Here is a 19,251-nt window from a genome sequence, read left to right on the forward strand (position 1 = left end):
TGGAATGGAATTGTTAAATTGACCAAAATAATGTTAAGAATATCAATAGTTATTAGCAACCATTGGATGTATTATTTTTTTTTTATTATTTTTATTATAGTAAATAAGTATGTTTATAATTATTTTCTTATACTAACTGTTTAATTTTTGGGAGGGGTGGAAGATAGCCTTTGGCTAACCCTTTTCCTTTTATGTATAAATGTATTTTTATGCATAATAAACGATATTTTTATTATTATTATATGTTATATGAACAATAAAAAAAAATTAGATTTTGTTTTAAGTTTTCACCTTGGTCTTAAATAATGTCTGGGCGATACGAAGGAGGCCGACGTTTTATCGAAAGTTGTTTGTCGAGTGACTATACTACAACTTATCTATGGAATAGAGTTCATTTTGTTCAATATCCTAATCCGGAATCGTCAGTTATCAAATGTTGGTAGTTCCACTCCTGATCTGTTCAAAACAGTCGTAAGAATCGTAAATTAAACAGTGAGTCTCTGTGTTTAAGGAAATATGTTACACATCTTCATAATATTTGGTGTCTTTTTGGTTTCAAGTGTGAATCCAATTATTTGTTCAACAGGTGAGTTATTTTTTTGTTTTTTTTTTTATTTTGATAAATGCTCGGTGTACATACCTACCTATAGTTTTCAACTCATACAGAATACAAGTGAAAAACTGCAGACGATAAAGTTCGTTTCAGAAAATTGCAAGTGACGAAATTTTGTTCAAATTCTCAGCCAACGTGGATCCCACATTTATAAATGAAAATGACTGAAAGTCAAAAACAAATTATTCGTCAGAAAAAATCAGGAATTGAATTTATTTTAGTTTTGCAACCTATTTAGTCGTTTCAAAAGTTTCGTCCGTTTTCATGAGTCCACTTCAAACTATAATATCTCACTGAATACGTATTCAATTTAATGAGAATGAGCGTCATTTGAATCACTGCACTTTCGCCAACGTAACACAAGTCGATTGATTCCGTCAGCATTAAAACTGGGGGCTCGGGATTTGATGAAGTTGACAAAGGTCGTTTTTGCCTGTTCCTAATTGGTGAATGTTATACCGGTGAGAAAGTTATCGACGTGCTTGAAAAGATCGTGGTCGATTGGCGAGAGGTCTGGAGAGTATGGTGAGTAAAACAGAACTTCGGCGCTCAATTAATTTAACGGTGATTCGTGAAACGTGGGAACCGGCGTTGTCATATAGCAGTATCGGACCTCTTCTGTTGACCAGTGTCGGCTGCTCCAGACGCAATTCTCGGTAGTCTAGTAACTTTATACATCACAGCATGCGTCAAATCCAGTAGTTATGATTTTTGCACACTTGTTTATGATGTTGACCTAATGAATAATCCAAGTTTGAGGCTTCGAGCGCCGAACGTAACTTTGTCAAAAATCGAAAAAAACGCGAAAAAATCGTGTTTTTTTTTTTTTATTTTTAGCGATTGAAATCCTGAAAGAGTAGTTTTTCAAAAAAGCTCGCTGTGGAAGTTTTCAAGTAGACTAAATTTGCTACAATATGATACTGAAACTGTCTCTGTAGACCCAACTGTTTCCGAGATTGAGCCTTTCAAAGTTCATCATTTTTTTCGAACTTCTCACTTTTTTGCAATTCTGTCTTTCTCGAAGCTTTTTATGATGGTATGTTGAAAAAGAAAATGAGAAGTGTGAATCGTCGACGTCTTGTGGCCACAAATCATCCTCCATTTCGACATGGGGCAGATCCTCGCCTTCTGGGAAGCAGCTGCTTCCACCACGCGTAGTCTTTCTGCTTGAGAATCTGAGCTTCTACTGTCATACCATGTACTGGTGAGAATTTTGTGACCTGTGTTTTTAAAGCAAACAGTCGTGTGTTTGAAGGGTCTCTCAACGATCAAAATGTCCTTTCCATACTTTGCAAACAAGCGAGTTCTGACTGTTCATAGTTGAGCTCGTTCTCCTTCTATCTGGTCCATAAATTCATCTACAGAGAACTGACACTCCCCAGCGTTCTCTTCCAGAAATGAATTAATCATTTCCATGGCCTTATCAACTGTGGGATGCTGACGATTTCACCTGGGCTTTTCTGTTGGTGGTGCCTGGTAGAGATTTGTTTGGCAAAACCGATGATATCTGGCATCAAGGGCTACCAAATCTGTGTGCTCAGATATACGCTCTTTTATTTTAAGAACCCATTATCAAGATCATTGCACCAAGGGAAAACTTTACCGCAGTAATGACATTGTTCCGTTTTTCTGGCTTCTTCTTCTTTTCTGCCATAAGGAACTCTTAAGTTATTTTGTCACCACTTACACAACTGTGTTCTCTGAAATTCAACTGCTCAGAGACTGATCTCGTGGCCCTTGATGGCATATTATTCGATTCTCCACTGCTAACAGCTGCTTTGATCAACTTCGGACGAGCACTGTGCACAAATATCTCATTCACGCCCTTCAATAAAGGCTGATTTTCTATGTTCTCAAGGGAAATACTCGACGCAAGAAGGGTTTTTACTGGACGCACTTGACCTTCACTTAAAGTCTCCTTACATATAAAACAAAAACTCAGGCTGAGACTGGGATAAGACATTCTGTAGATTTTGCGTTCAAATGACATTCACGTTATGGGCAGCTGACGGGTCCATAAGTGAAATGAAAAAAAAATTGAATCATTCATTAGGCCAACATCACAAACAAGTCTACAAAAAATCAGAACCACCGGATTTGACGCATACTATCCCATACTTTCAGGCGACAAAGTTACTGGATTACGGTACATTTCGTCGATTTTCTCACAGTAGGACTCTGCTGTAATGATTTGGCCGCCCCGTTGTAGAAACGTATATAGTTTGACAATTTTCAATTGAAGGTTACTCATATACAAATTGAACTGAGAGCTAAAGGCAACAATGTTGAATGTTAGAACTAAATTCTTACCGGGGTTATTTCTATTGTCTGTGCATCACCATTGTAAATAATTGAAAAGTAAGATTATTCCATAAAATTTGTTCCCCGTATCTATATCTGTAGAGCAGGAAGGGTGAGTGTGAGCCCACATCCTCCCAAGAAGTTGTCCTCCTAGGTCATCGTCCATCGTGTCCTTTCCAGGAAGGTGGACACACTCTAATATTGACGATGACTCCGGGCACTCGCACAGGACATGCCTGATAGTCTCATCTTCCTGTTCACGCATCCTGCATAGAGGTGTGACCAATAGCTCCATATTATGGAGGTGTTTCCTTAGTTGACAGTGGCCAGTCAGAAATCCTACAGTTAGGCGTAGATTTTTCGTGGTCATCGCCAGATATTTCTTCGGGGCCAGCTTCCCAGGGTCGCCCAAGGTGATCCTGGTAAGATAACATCCTTTGATTCCATCCCATTCCAGAAATTCCTTTCCTGGTTATTTCTTTTGTGGTGATTGAAATATCAGCCAGTTCTGTTTGGACCACGCTAGTATTTCTTTCCATTCCCCACTTAATTCGTAGGCTAAGTATACTAAGCCTAAGCCTTTTTTGGTTTTTGAGCCGTCTGTATAAATCCGTATTACATTTGTATCATCTGACTCTATGTTCTGCTTAATTTGTATTCTGTAGGGTTTATTAAACACACACCTGGGTTCAATTGTATCGCTTGTTGCTTGCAGAAAAGGTTGCGCAGTAAGCGCTTCCCTTCATAGGCCCAGCCTCAATTGACCCATTCCTATTTCGAGGTTAATACCAGCCGTGCGCAATCGTACCATGGCCATTAATGCAACCTCCTTAACGTACAGATCCAGAGGGGTCAGACCCATGATTAATTTCATTGCCGCGGTTGGTGTTGTTCTCATGACTCCCGTAACAAGATAGCTTCTGCATATCGATAGATTCTACGAGCGAATAGGTGAACCAGTTCGTTAAATACATCGGTGAACTGTTGAACACTTCGCAGGTCTATTATATTTGCGTCCTTAAAATGCCATAACCAGTCATTTGGTTTCTTCATTATCAAGCATCCTCATCAGCAATGAACAAAGAGAAGTTAAGGAAGAATATCAAAGGAAGATTCAAAATTTATATATGCCAAACGATCCCATAAATCTGTCTTAATAGAAAGAGAAGATATAGTTTCATGGCGACGGAGATATCTTCGCTGTATTAGAGAAATGCGTTCTGCTCACAAAAATATTTATTATCTGGACGAAACGTGGGTGAATGCTGGTCACACAGTATCTAAGATCTGGCAAGATAGTACTGTAACTAGTTATCGTCAAGCATTTGTGGACGGTTTATCAACAGGGTTACACGGACCAACGGGTGAAGGGCAACGACTAATTGTCGCCCATATAGGTAGCGAGAGTGGCTTTTTAGACGATAGTGCACTGAATTTTTTTATCAAAAAAAAACGGGGGATTACCACGAAGACATGGACGCCCAACGCTTTGAAGGATGGTTTGAATCCCGTCTTTCACGAGTCGAGCCAAATTCGGTAATAGTAATGGATATCGCTTCTTATCACAGCCGATTAGTAGAACAGCTGCCAACTATGACCACCAGAAAATCAGACATGCAGATTTGGTTAGGACAAAAAGGAATTCCAATGAGTGTCATTGAACAGCATCGTGACAGATATCGCCAGCATGTGGTGGATACAATAGCTCGTGCTGAAGGCATCACCATTTTGAGACTTCCTCCTTACCATTGCGAGTTGAATCCGATATAATTAAAAATTAAGGGTTACGTAGCTCGTAAAAACGTGACATATAAAATTTCTGATGTCCAACGTTTATTAGAACTCGCAATTGAACGGATACGGAAAGAAGATTGGGCTAATGTTGAAGCCCATTGATCAAGGAAGTAGAGAAAATGTGGAGATTGGACGGGTTGGTAGACACTGTTTTCGACCAAATAATAATAGATTCAAGTGTGACTGGGGATTCCTCTTCTGACGAGTCAATGGATTCTGAAACTTCATAAGCATCAGATAGGTAATTATTTCATTGCTTTGTAGTTCTCTTTCTATTTGAAAGGAACATAATAATTATTTTGTGAATTTTCCTGTTTTTTTGAAGTACTGTATAAGGCATAATAAGAAAATGTAATCAGTTGTACCATTGACACCAGGCAGCGCCACCTACTATAACAATTTTTACGTAATTACCTATGTGTTTGAATGAATGAAAATATTATTTTGGTTTGGCTCTGCAGAGTTGGTGAGAGAATTATCTGTTGGTCACTTCAAGTGCGGCGTTGCTAATGAATCACCTTTAATTGAAAATTGTTATGGTATAGTATAGTGAATGACACCAGCCGCTGACCACCTTACATTACTCGTGGCATGGGAAGTGCCTATGTGGCTCATCGGTGTTCGACCACTTTGTCGTAGAGGATCCTCTTTTCATCACACGTAGGGATCCAATCCAATGAAGGATCGTTTTGGTTGCGTAAAGCAAAGAACAGACCCCGAAATGTGACAATTTCTGTCGATTGTTCAAATCGTGGGGCACCCACTCTTTGACCTTTCCAATACGTGTTAACCATCGAAAACCGTATGGGAGCTGACGCTCAGTTCTTTCGCTACTCCACGCTCCACCGTTTGTGATTGGTCATTCTTCACCAGGATCCTCAAATCATCGTCCTGGACTACTGTATGTCAACCATTTTGGAGCTCATCTTCGAGGTAGAAATCTCCGGAACGAAATCTCGCAAACCAACGCCGTACAGTGCGTTCATCAACACTGTCATTGCATAATGCCTGATTGATTTTTCGGGCTATTTTGGCAGCGCTTTGGTCCAATTCGAATTCGTGGAAAAAAATTGGCCAAAAATCGCTCGAGACATCATATGTGATCAGTATATGATCAGTTCATACCACGACACAGTGAAATTAATATTCATTGACATATGGGGTTACAAAAACACATGACAATAAATCGGAATGTACTTTTGAAACAACCTGATATATTAGACACATTTACAGAGAAAACGAACCGGTTTCAGTGGCGTTTATTTTTGAATAAGTCTATATTCTCGAAACTGCACAGTCAGATATTGGGTTATTGATGATAATCTTTCGAGCAATTCTATCTATATCTGTTTAAAAAAAATATTGTAACGGATCTGAAGCCGCCCCTGACCCAGACGCCAGCCGACTGATCGACAAAATATGTTTCGGGATCTTCTCCTGATTCAATCAAATTATCCCACAGTCTCTTCTGGAGTACTGATTTCTTTCCTCCTCCCTTCCTCTCCTCTAATTTTTGCCTCAATTCGGCGACTTCCAAGTCCGTTAGACGCACTTTCCTCGAACACATTTTGTCTTTATGGTCTATTTTCCACAAAACTGTATATGTCCACTCATTTTAATCGAATCAGAAAACACTTATGCATTTCTACACGTCTATGTTTCGCGAGAAAGTTCAATCAGTTTATATTTCCGTAGTCCGGTACTGTCCACTACGCGAAACACAACGAATTACCAGTCTCTCGGCGCGCACAAATGAGTCTCATTGTCAATTTCACCGCAATACAAAGATGGTCCACCAAGCGCTCACAAATTTATTTTACAAATCCCACTCCTGACACCAGTTGTAATGAATTAAAGAATTAACTGTCTTAAACAAATTCATTTCTAATAATATTTCACTATCACAAACTAATTTATATTCAGCACTAAGCAACTACCGCTTAATTCATTTTCAATATTTGAATTCCTTGTTTAACAGCTCGATTTAATTTCTGAATTCAACTGCCCTCTTTGGACAAGAGCCGGCCTTATAAATCGGTAAAGTTCCATTGTAGAATTTTATAGTCGTTCGGTACTCGCCTAGAATTTTCCCGGCGGTTTCAGACTGCATTCTTTAGCGGTGAGTCATGTATTTATTCGATGAATCGGCTGGCGTATGGGTCTGGGGCGGCTTCAAATTCGTTACACTATGTTTAAAATCTGTTTTTTTTGTTATCCATGATACTTCATCATGATACTAGTTTCTAAAAAAAAAGCTGTGAAAGTGATTCCATTTCATATAAAATTTCAATACTGTTATTGATTCCTTCATTTAGCATAAGCTGATATACAATATGTTCGATCGTAACTATCATTAGGCGAATGTCAAAATATTCAAACAATGATTTACAAATATATACATATCTATGACTGCTTACAATCACAAATAATAAACTTCAACCACTCATATGAAATATCTACACATAAGTGGGCAACAAAGGTAAGGCAAAAGTATTGATACAGATACAAAGCAACAAACAAAACACTCTAAAAACATTAGAACAGTAATGAAGTTATTGAACTCAAGAAATAACAATAAATCAAAATCACCCACCCATTATGTGCATTTTCAACCTTTCCTTGAATTTCCTGCATGATAAATAGAATTTTCAGTACAACTTCTATTTTTGGTTTCTACATGGATATTTCGGTTAATTCTGGTATGAAAATTTTCATTATATGTTATTTTTCTGCTCAAGTAGTTCGGAAATAGATGGTGATGCATCTTATATACCATTGTTTGGTACCATTGTTTGATAGTACACATATTCATTTTTCTCAACATGTTGACTATTGGCGTGTCCCTTGGTACACCCAGTATGATTCTCATGACTCTTTTTTGTTTCTTTTAAAGTCGATCTAACTCGTTTCTATTAGCCGTAAATAGTATTAAAGAACAGAAAGTAAGATGTGGTGAAATTAATGTATTATAAATTGTAATTTTCGACCATCTAGATAGGCTAGGTGATACTCTCACCAGAAAATTTACCTTATTGGTGATAGTTTTTATCACTTCCAATACATGTTCTTTGAATGTTAGTCCTTGGTCAATCAATACTCCCAAATACTTCACCACTGTTATCACCACTTTCGATATCCTCATTAGCAATCTTTATACTTAATCCTCTAATTTTGATTTCGTCATAACCTGTTTTATTACTCAGAAAGACGAATTTCGTCTTTTCACTATTCAGTTTGAGAGTGTTGAGATTACACCATCGACTAACTCTGCAGAGCTCACTATTAAGAGTATCTACCAGATCATTAACGTTATAATAACATTAGTATATTACGGTGTCATCTGCAAACAAACTAATTTTGCACTCGGAGATCTCGGAAACAAAGTCATTCATATACAGAAGGAAGAGTATGGACCCAAGTGTACTACCCTGTGGCACTCCATCATCATTAATAATTTCGAAGGAGGTAATATTATTGACTTCATCGTCATCTTTGTGAATTCTTGATATATGCCTTTATGCTTTTGAAACTAAGTATATCAAATAAACACTTGCAGTCGAATTCATTTTCACGACTCAATTTTACTCATATTGTATCAAATATTGTGGATATGGAATAATGAGTGAATGAAATGAAATGATTGGAAATAGGTACATAATATTTTTGTTCATGCGATAAATTTTCCCATCTTGAATATTCTTTTTTGTATTTACAGAATGTGATCTACAAAATGTTCCAGCAGTATTCGCATCAGACAATTTTCCCGAATGCAAGACCAAGGGCAATAGCTTCTGCAGAATTACATTTTCTTTACAGTCTTTGAATAATAACACAATCACGTGGCGAGAAATCAAGGTTAGTTCAAATTCATTTCACTCACTTGAATCAATCAATTCATATGTGAGTCCAGTTCCGAAATAAGTATATGACTCAATAGTCGATAATTTACGGTGACAAAAATTGAAATGATATTGGATGATCCCAAAACACAGGTTATCTTTTTTGACTTACTCAAAACTGCTTCGTTTCAGGCATCTACATGTTATAGTTATATGATATGACCGTAAAGGTAACGTATCTCTAAGTTCATAGCACAGCCAAATCGGTTAACCGCCGGTTTGCAGGATTTCTCCACAAACTTTCCTAAGTGTCTTTCGAAAGTCCGAGTCACTGCATTGTGTTAGACATTGTAGTTCATCCCTACTGTAGTTCAACAACTGTTTGGTATCAAGCTTCGAAGGGTGAATAAACGCCTTGGAGTGAGCCAATTTTGGAAGATTCTGCCATCCAGGTGTTCAATATTTATTTGGCAAAGCCTAAAGCGATGTCAATGACAGGTTCTGGTCCGATGAAGCTGCTTGCAGCATCCTCCTTTGCAAGGGAGTCAGCAGCCTCATTGCCTCCCAAGCCAGTAAGGCCAGGAATCCAGACCAGAGACATAATGTTCAGTCTTCCTATTGAGGAGAATCGTTTTTGGCAGATTGCTACCAATTTAGACGTTGCTCGGTAGGAGCCAAGAGCTTCTAACGACGCTTGACTGTCCGAGAATATTTTCATTGCCTTGTGTATGAGGATGGATTCTCCCAATCTTATTCTTACAGTCGCATAGATTTCTAGACAGGTTGATATTTCTGTCTTGGGGCTGCGACTGAAAACTCCTGCACCGGAACCGGAAGGTGTTTTTGATCCATCTATGAACTAACAATGTCTCCTCCTCCCGGAGGATCCAGTCCTCTCTTCTCGGAAACGGTACTATTTGAGGCAGTTCGTAATTGACAGTTGCTGTGACTTCCAGTGTCAACCAACAGTCTGTTGCACTCTGAATCAAATTGATTACCAAATTAACATATCCGACACGATAATATCTCCTAAATAAATAATGGGATTTTTGCTGTTTCCGAAAGCCCTTCGACTCGTCCATTTCTTCCAAATTGTATAGGCCTATTGCTTTTTCCCCTATCTCTTCCATGACACGTGTTTCTTCAGTGCTGTTCCCAGTACTGTTTTGTACAGAGATGTTCGTCGTATTCTTCTAGGCACAATAGGTAGGTTGTCCATAAATTGCCTACTTTCAGTAAACTAGTATGTCACATTCGTCCTTTCGTTGCTTTGTCCGTAGCTGAGGTATCTGTTGAACCCATTTTATTATCGATGGACAGTGTCTAATGAGTAGCGGTATAACTGTTCTGAGTCAATTTCTGGTTTGTTGCCGGACTGTATCCGTTTTATTTCCATGTGGTCGTTTAATGAAGGTGTTCTTTGTGTGTTTCCGGCTAGGTGAGTGATTCCCAATACTATTTGTGATTCTGATAGACCTACTCTACAATCGAGTTCTGTACCGAAGCCCTTGAAGCCCAGCTGATTCAAAGGCTCAATATGGAGTTGGGTCTTCATGTCTAGCATACTCATCAGCTTTTTTGTTGCCTATGCCAAGCTGGCACCCAGAATAGAGTCAGTCTATATCCGTCCACCAGTTTTCTTTGTTCTTCGCTGTATTCTCAGACCAATCTCAATATCACTTTTGGTTTCATTGGTGTTCCTAGTGCAGCCTGACAAATTTGGTTGAGGCCTCAATTGTTTTCATTGTATTGTATTCATTTCAACCTGGAAGACTGATGTATATCGAAGTGAATGAATGAATTTCCTTGTACCTTGGTGAATTTTGCAGTCTCAATCGCTCTGCACTTGGCTCTCCTATTATCAAACAAAATGAAGATACAAAATTTCACCTACATCTCCAATGCAGATGTAGGTGTGGTTTTCATTGCTTCCTTTATTTTCAAATAAGCAAGTCTTTCCACCCTGGTCAATTTGTTTACAGCAGTCGTTTGCTTCATCTTCGGTCTCCAGACCGCACATGCATATGTTATCTTCGTTTTTCAAATAACCATCGTTTATAGCCAATACATCATGTCTGGTATTTCCTTCCATAAGTGTTTCTGGCTACTTTCGCCTCTATCTATATCTGTACCTGTACAGTAGGGAGGGTAAGTGTAGGCCCACAGCACTTAGGCCACACTTAGGCCACATGTCATCGTCAATCCTGCAGGAAGGTGGACCGGTTACTAGAATACAGTTTCTTCATATGCCTGACAGTTTCAACTTTCTGTTCACATATTCTGCACAGAGGTGTGTCCACTAGCCCCATAGTATGGGGGTATTTCCTCAGTTGACAGTGTTCAGTCAGAAATCCTACTGTTGAGCGTAGGTTTATCCTAGTCATCGCCAGATATTTCTTCGGTGCTAACTTCCCAGGGTCGCCCAGGGTGATCCTGACAAGACTGCATCCTTTGATTCCATCCCATTTCTTAAGGGATTGAGCATGGGTGTGACGTTTGGCTAGTTCCGCAATTGTCGAAGTCATCAGGCCGTAGGTGTCACTGTGTCCTGAAATTCTCAAACCAGCCGCTTCTTTGGCTAAAGAGCCGGCAATGGGATTACATTTACCCCTGTCGTACCCTTCAACCCACTTACCGAGGCTTTGGCTGAAACTTGTTGGCACTCTAGTACTCGCCCTGAGCCTGTTCAAGGTTAATGGTCTAGTATCAGTGCAGATTTATATGTTTTTGCCAGACATTTCTTGGTTATTTCTTTGTGGCGATTGGGATAGCAGCGAATTCTGTTTGAACCGTGCTGGTATTTTTTCCTATTCCCCACTTAATCTTTGAGCTTAGTGATCTGGAGTGAACTCCACATCCTGAGTCTACTTTGGTTTTCGAGCCGTCTGTATATATGCGTATTGCATTTGTAGCATCTGACTCTGTGTGTTCTGTTAAATTTATATTTTGTAGGGTGTATTGAACACAAACCTGGGTTCAATTGCTTCACTGGCTGCCTGCAGTAGAAGTTACGCAGTAAGTACTTCTCGCCAAAGGCTTAGCCTCAATTGACCCATTCCTACTTTGAAGTTCACACGAGCCGTGCGCAATCGTAACATGGCCATTAACCCAACCTCCTTAACGTACAGGTCCAGAGGGGTCAAAGCAGTAATAATTCCCATTGCTGCGATTGGTGTTATTCTCATGGCTCCTGTGATGTTTCAACAAGCCAATCGCTGTATTTGATAACAGTTTTGGATGGCCATTGCTCGTAGAACTTTCGGTCCCTATGCAATGGCTCCGTACGCTAACATAGATCTTATTATTGCAGTGTAGATCCAGGTGACCCCACGGGGTGAAAGACCCCATGTGAGTCTTACTATCCTCCGACATTGCTCATAAACCATATATGCTCTTTTTGCTCTACTCTGTAGGTGAGAGTTCCATGTTAGCTTCCTGTCGAGGGTACTACCAAGGTATTTCACCTCTTCAGAGAAGTTTATTCTGCTTTTGAAGATTTCGGGAGGTTTTAACCCCGATACACTTCTTTTCCTGGTGAAAAGGGCCATCTCAGTCTTCTTGGAATTGATCTACAGTGAGTGTTCCTTACACAATGTTTCTATTAATTTGAGTCCATCCTTTGCTCTATCGCTTTATCTATAAATATACCCAGGGTGGATTATTTGTTGTCCAATGATCTTTTGATTCTGACTCCTACATGGCGAAGGGCCGAATGGTGAAGAGCCGAATCAGTAGACCTACCCGGAGAATGTGCATGCTGATTTGGATGAAGTGGGTTGTGAACTAGTACTTTATCTCTTCCGCCTCTAGTTTCACTCTTTCAAAATGTTGGTTCCAGGTCAACTTGAAATTGAGTATCATTCCCAGATATCTGACCCGCACCGAAAATGTGTCTCCCCACCTCAAAGTTTTAAAGATCCTAGGCCCTCCGTTTCGGAACTCTTGGTGAAAAGAATTCCATTGCCTTTGAAATATTTCAATAACATTTCTAAAGTGATGTTTCATTGATGAAACAGAGTTTTCCGTCATCGACACTCATGTTCATTGATGTTCAACGCCCAAAGTTCACTTATATCATGAAAAAAAAAACTCAATCCAAGATTACATCAATTCCTATTGCAGAAATCTAGAAGTTACAGACACTGCTTCAGCCGTGATGTCGTGTATCGATTTCGCTGCCTTCCGAATGAACTCACAGATAATAATGAGGAGACATTGAAACACATTGCTACACAAAATGAAAACGATAACCTGAAGGATTTTCCATTGAAAGCTCACCTCAACTCACTGTCTTGCTACAAATACCCCATACGGGACACTTTGAGGACTTACGATTATATCGTCATGTAAGTATGAATATGTTTCATCATTTTCGGACTGGAAAACTTTCCAAATATGTAGCTAGAACGAAGGATCGTCAAAGAACTATCGTTGTGATTGACGTGGTGGCCCAAATTTTTATTTCATTGTTGGCAATCATGGTTCTTGCTGTACCTGCGAGTGACATTTGTGATAATAATTGCAAAATAAAATTGAATCACTATTTTTTCTGGTTTTTCAGTTTTTATTTCTGTTCATTGCGAGAAGAACAATACCAAAATATCAAACATCAGTGATTTGATTTCAATTTCGAATTATTGTGACAAATGATTTCCAAGCTTATTGAATATCTTAAATTCTTTGAGGATCGAGTATAAGTGACACCAATCAAAAATCAGATAATACAAATTGCCCGATTGAAAACTTCATTAATTCAAAAAATAATATAAAAAGTTTCTGACATTCTGTGTGTCTACTTACTCCAAACGTTATTTTGTTAATTCCTGACATTAATGGATTTTCACTTACTGTAATCAAAACTTTTTGAACATGAATAAAAAATAAAAGGTACCTAAATTGGTGAATTCGTTCAGAAATATTATCGACAATGAATAAAATGAATTCAGATAACGTTAAAAATTATTTCACCGCATTAGAACGAAAGTTTTATCCTTCGCATTTGGCCAACCAGTTAGCATCATCAGAAGGTAGATGAAACCTAATCTAACAGCTAAGTTACAGCTTTTATTTACATCTAGACAGACCATTACCTGCGGTGAAGAGGTCCATGCAATTAGATCCTAATATTAGATATTGTGTTATTTTCAATTCCATACGTAAATGTGATGTACTGTTTGGAACCTTTTGGACTCTGGAGCATAAAACAGGCTGAATTTGACCGATGGCATATGTTATATTGGCTTCCAGGACCGCTGTGGTTTGTGGCTTATTCGCATACACCTGCAACATCAGATGACCCCACAAAAAAATCTAGCAAGGTTATATCGCACGATCTCGATTGTCAGTGTGACACGTAGCGCCGTCCTGTTGAAACCACATGGTTTGGTGTACAAATGATCCAATTCAGGCCGAAAGAAGTTGATAATCATCGACCTGTAATGGCCTGTCCAACGTCGTTCACAAGGAAATATAGACCGTTGAAGCTGCTAGCCCAAAATCCATACCAAAGAATTTCTTTTTCGGGATGCATTGGATCTCATGTGGATTGGTATCATCCCAGATTCAACAATTTTGTTTGTTCACGTACCCATTCTTTAAGAAATGGGCCTCATCGATGATTTTTCGATGAAAATTAGGGTCAGTTGCCAACTGCTACAGGCCCTTTCAGCGAACAGGACAGGAATTGCCCCAATTCAGGCAGACAGTGACGTCATCATACCAGTCAGGTTGCCTTTCAGCTCTCCCAGTCAACCAGAGTGCACCAAATTGTCACGTGGTGTCCTGTCACCCAGCTAGCTAAGCGGTGAAACAATCAGAGTGTACCAAATGCTCACGTTTTGCAACATTCATAGCATGATTATAATTGGATTTCTCACATTCTTGAGGACCTACAGCTTGATAGCAATCTCTACGAAAAAGCGTTTGACCAAATTGATTTTTACATCCTCATTCAGCGACTATCATAGTTTGGCTTCTCTGGAAGTTTAATTGATTTCTTCACAAGCTATTTCTTTGATAGGAAGCAATACGTAGAACATGAAGGTTTTCAGTCCTCTTTGTACACACCTAGCTCAGGGGTACCACAAGGCTCGAACTTGGGACCTCTTTTATTTCTGCTTTTCATTGATGACCTGGCGAAAATGATGAACTGCCCAAAACTTCTTTACGCTGATGATCTGAAGCTATACAAAGTAATTGACAATTATGAAGACTGCTTAATTTTACAAAATGAAATCGATTTAGTATTCGACTGGTGTTTCGAAAACCATTTACGTTTGAACATATCGAAATGTTACATTTTATCATTTTCTAGAAAAAAGAATACAATAGAATTTTCTTATGTTATCAACAGCATTCCAGTCAGTCGACTAAATGAGATGACAGATCTTGGAATCACTTTTGATTATAAATTCACTTTCACATAGACCAGGCTATTTCATCAGCGAATTGAATGTTGGGCTTTATTATAAGAAGTACCAGAGAATTCAAGAATATTAATACGATTATAACACTGTTCAATGCCTATGTGAGGTCTAAACTAGAATATGGCGTGTTAATATAGTATCAAATTTACAATTGCCACATACATCATATTGATGCTGTTCGAAAACATTTTTTCAAATATCTGTCTTTCAAGGTCACAGGAATATATCCTCAGAGGGGAACCGACTATTCTATCCTTCTGAATCAATTTAATGTAATATCTCTAAATACACGACGAATTTTTGTCACAATCTCCTTTCTTCACAAACTGCTAAACAATAAGATCTCGTGTGCCCCTCTTTTACAAATGATCAACTTTCGCACCCCACGCCTTAATTCCAGATACCAAACGACATTTTACTGTAATCTTGTCAGAACAAATAACAGTTTGAAAGCACCAGTGTCAATACTTTGTAACAACTATAATTCAATATGTGATATGTGCGATATTAATCACAGTCCTCAAAGTTTTATTCTGAAATGTATTCTCACTAGAACCTTTTAACTGTGATCACATTTTCTTTTCGCTTCTTGTGATATATTTCTATTTCTACTTATTTTCCTTTCAGTTGTAGCAATCTTTTTTTTTAACTAATTATACTGTTTTGCATATATTTTCATCAACACCTTTGTACATTTCCTGTAATTGGGTGAATGCCTGTTGGAAATAAAGTGCTATCAATCAATCAATCAATCAATCAAAAAGGCAGTCCATCGACTATAATAGTTAGTGATCAGTTCAACGCCCTACTGATATATTTTGATTGAAAAAGAACTTTAAATAAATAAAACGGTTCAACATGTTCTGTTGCTATAGACTTTGTCTATTTAGCTGAATGTAAACATGAAGAGGAAAAGAAACGCTACCATGAAAGAAATATAAAAATGAATGTTTCGAAAATGTGGGTGTCTAAATGGTCTGTCTGCTTGAATCATTTATGTCCTGGGTCGGTTGAATTTTGTACGGATGCAGTCCCAAGTCACGACGCAAAAGTCGCCATGTTGTGGTCTGCAAAACTCCGAGTTGTTGTGAGCGACGCGAAATCGGCTGTCTCGGATTCTCCTACACACTCTTACAGACAACGGCAATGTTTTCGGAAGATCTTGTGTTTCATCGACGTACGGGTGTCGGTCGATCATTTACTGAACCAAGGAACTCAAATGCATCCACCACATTGTCTATAGTCCTCTCGGTAGGACGATTATGGCGACCGTAAAATTGGAGACGCGCGCGGTACGTTGCCCGAACAGAACAACTATTTTGATAAAACAATTTCATCATTTGCACGTGTTGTTGAATGCTACATCCGTCCATGGCAATTAATTTGACAGATGTAGCGCTTCAACAAGATGGCAGTTATCAATTGTCAAAGCTCGGGAGTCCCTTTTGGAAAATCCTATATATGGTGATATATCCAATCCATCAATTGCAATTTAGTATAAATTTCACCTATGAACTTCTAAAGAAAAAAAAATCAAATGAAAATATACTTCTTTCGAATTATCTGACGACTTTAAGTGTTCTCCTACGTTAAACAAAAAATGCTTTCATCACCCCAAGAAATTTAAAAAGCTTTTCAAAACCCTGTTTCAACAGTGGAAAAACTATATCAAGAGATCACTTGAACTCGTGGAAAATAATATTGATCTCAAAAGAGAATTCAAAGAAAACAGTTGTTTTATATTACAATACAATGTGTATATTGGATAAGAGTTACTCTCAAAAAAATGTTTACTTGTTAACAAAACGATGAAGAAATCACACGAGTCGATCATGACAACATGCCGGGAAAAAATTGTATACTATTCATAATCAGCTTGATTTTGAATCAAAGGTTATCTGAGACAGATACTGAATTGACTTTGTTACTTTTTGTCGTATGAACACCTAATTCTTTTCAACGTTAGTCTTTAAACATTTTAAAAATATTTTTGATTACAGGATAGCTCTGATAGGATATTTCGGAGCAGTCACTTATGCAACAATACTTGATTTTCTAAGACCACGTGACCAGAAAGGAAAATTGGGTTTGTATTATCACCATAATAGTTATAATATACAGTGTCTCAGAGTCAAACGTTACTAGGAGGGATATTTCTGAAATAAAAAGAGATAAGGATGTGCTATTTCTCAAAAACTGAATAAGTGCTACTAGAAAATATCATTTGCGCAAAAAAAAATTGTTTCTGAAAAAATATGTAATCTGCATTCCAACTAGTTACTGCAAAATCCTGATCGAATAGAATATCAATAGCTTCGATTTTATTTTCGATTTGTTCGTTGATAATCCATTTTTATTGTCCGAAAATGGCATCATTTCCCACTGACAGATCAAATCGTTGTCATCATTATGATTAATGGAAAAGAAAGGTTTTGGTTTTCGACTACTTCGCCTTCATACAAAAATATTTGGGAAATTGCCGAAGAAAGGAAGGAAGCAAACAATTTATTAATATTAATATAATAATATAATATTCATTTGTGGTTTCTTATTACACATTAATACAATTATTATTCAATCAATAAAACTTATAAAAAAAAAACTACAAATGAGGCTAGAAACAACATGTATCGGAAGGGTACTGTTGATCTTAGCTCTGCCTTGAAAAGAAAACTAAACTGGAGAAAAAACAAAAAAAGAAAAGGGAAAAAAACCATTTTGAATGTTTGCACTGAAAATTTTTCAGAAGTATAAAAGCAATACCATCATTGACTTTCTGATTGAGCAGATATGATATATTTTTGTAACAGCACTCAGATAAGTAAACTTTACTAACTTTATATTTTTGTGAAATATTATTATGCAAACTATATATGTTACAACTGAAGCACCTCAAATTTAAAGTATGTACATCGCTACGAAATCTTATTTTGTTATACAAATAGGATCATTAAGTCTTTCTGGCAAATTATTTTTTACGAGAATATATATTAAGATCTTTAAGTTTATTTCATAATAATTTACTATTTTGGTTACTACTTATAACCTGATTAAGATATGCTTTTCTCTTATTTCTTATCATGATATTGATTTGGTTTTCAAGTAATTTATAATAGTTCCAATCAGTAACGTTCTTAGTTTTTTGAATTTTCTAAGAACTTTATAACGATGAGATTGAAACCTTTGGTGAGAAAGTTGAATAACTTTTTACGAGATCAATTGCCCTAACACCAAACTGATATTTTTGCACTCGACGCGCGTTTCGCCAACAAAGTTTGCATCCTCAGGAGAAGAAAATTGATCAACTTTTCAATTTCAATTTTCTTCTCCTGAGGAGGCTAACTTTGTTGGCGAAATGCGCGTCGAGTGCAAAAATATCGGTTTGGTGTTAGGGCAATTGATCTCGAAATAAGTTATTCTAAGAACTCTATCCCTTAGACATATTATCATTTTCACATTATCAGAGAGCAATGGTTGTTGAACCTTCCTTACTTTTACTTTTTTTCACTAATTAATTAAAACAACGATAAAAATAAAAACAACAATAAAAATTAATTGGCGCTCCGGCCGACTTCATTGATTCCAGTGGCGCATTTGCTTTTTCAGCTGCAGGAAAACCCGGAAAAACCTGCAGCACCACATCATCTGAAGATCTTGATCTACCAATTTTCTCTCTCTTATAAAACAAAATGAAGGGTATCTCCAGATGCTCCAATAGATTCAATGCATCGCCAGAACACTTCGTGATACGACTATCGTCAAACTTAAATCAGTCCGTTTCGTCTTTGACCAAGGCGTAATAATGACCACATTCAACGCCAGAACCACAGTGAACAATGACTGCATGAATATTATAATAGTGGTCTGCTAGATTGAAATGTTCATCTATTTCGAACCTTCCAAAGAGTTTCTTGCACCCGTCAGAGGTTGAGTCTTGTTTGAAGATCATCAGTGTTATTATTAGATTGACTGGTGCCTCAGCTATACTTGTTTCCTTGTAACAGTCAGTTAGTTTGGCGCATGTTTGGCAATACAGTCGATCATCACCTGTTGAAAATTCCATTTTCAAATGATTTAACAATGAGCTTTGCACGGACTGGTTATTATTCATATTAGGAAAAGCTAGATGAAGTTCCAGAAATTCACATAAGTTTTCGCTACCTCTTGAACATTTACTACAAAGTGAATAAGTGAGGATTTTTCCAGCAAAAGATATATAAGCACTAGACGAGATGGACTGTACTGTATAATTTTTACTGTTGTCAAATATGAGTAGCAT

At 37.7% G+C, this 19,251-nt stretch overlaps 1 protein-coding gene across 1 annotated transcript in view; it reads left to right on the forward strand.

The window, feature by feature from the left end:
* The first annotated feature begins 385 nt into the window (after nt 1-385).
* The window catches only part of LOC111516467 (O-acyltransferase like protein-like), a 58,033-nt gene continuing 39,167 nt past the window's right edge, over nt 386-19,251 (forward strand). Inside the window, exons 1-4 of the mRNA XM_074176881.1 lie at nt 386-586; nt 8,424-8,563; nt 12,670-12,893; nt 16,973-17,058. Coding sequence (XP_074032982.1) covers nt 517-586; nt 8,424-8,563; nt 12,670-12,893; nt 16,973-17,058 — 520 coding nt within the window. The 5' untranslated portion in view covers nt 386-516. The remainder of the gene's footprint in view (nt 587-8,423; nt 8,564-12,669; nt 12,894-16,972; nt 17,059-19,251) is intronic.

The sequence above is a fragment of the Leptinotarsa decemlineata genome, unplaced genomic scaffold (genome assembly GCF_025532065.1).
Source record: "Leptinotarsa decemlineata unplaced genomic scaffold, Ldec_3_MD MMD2_tig00002082_RagTag_RagTag, whole genome shotgun sequence".
NCBI lineage: Eukaryota > Metazoa > Arthropoda > Insecta > Coleoptera > Chrysomelidae > Leptinotarsa > Leptinotarsa decemlineata.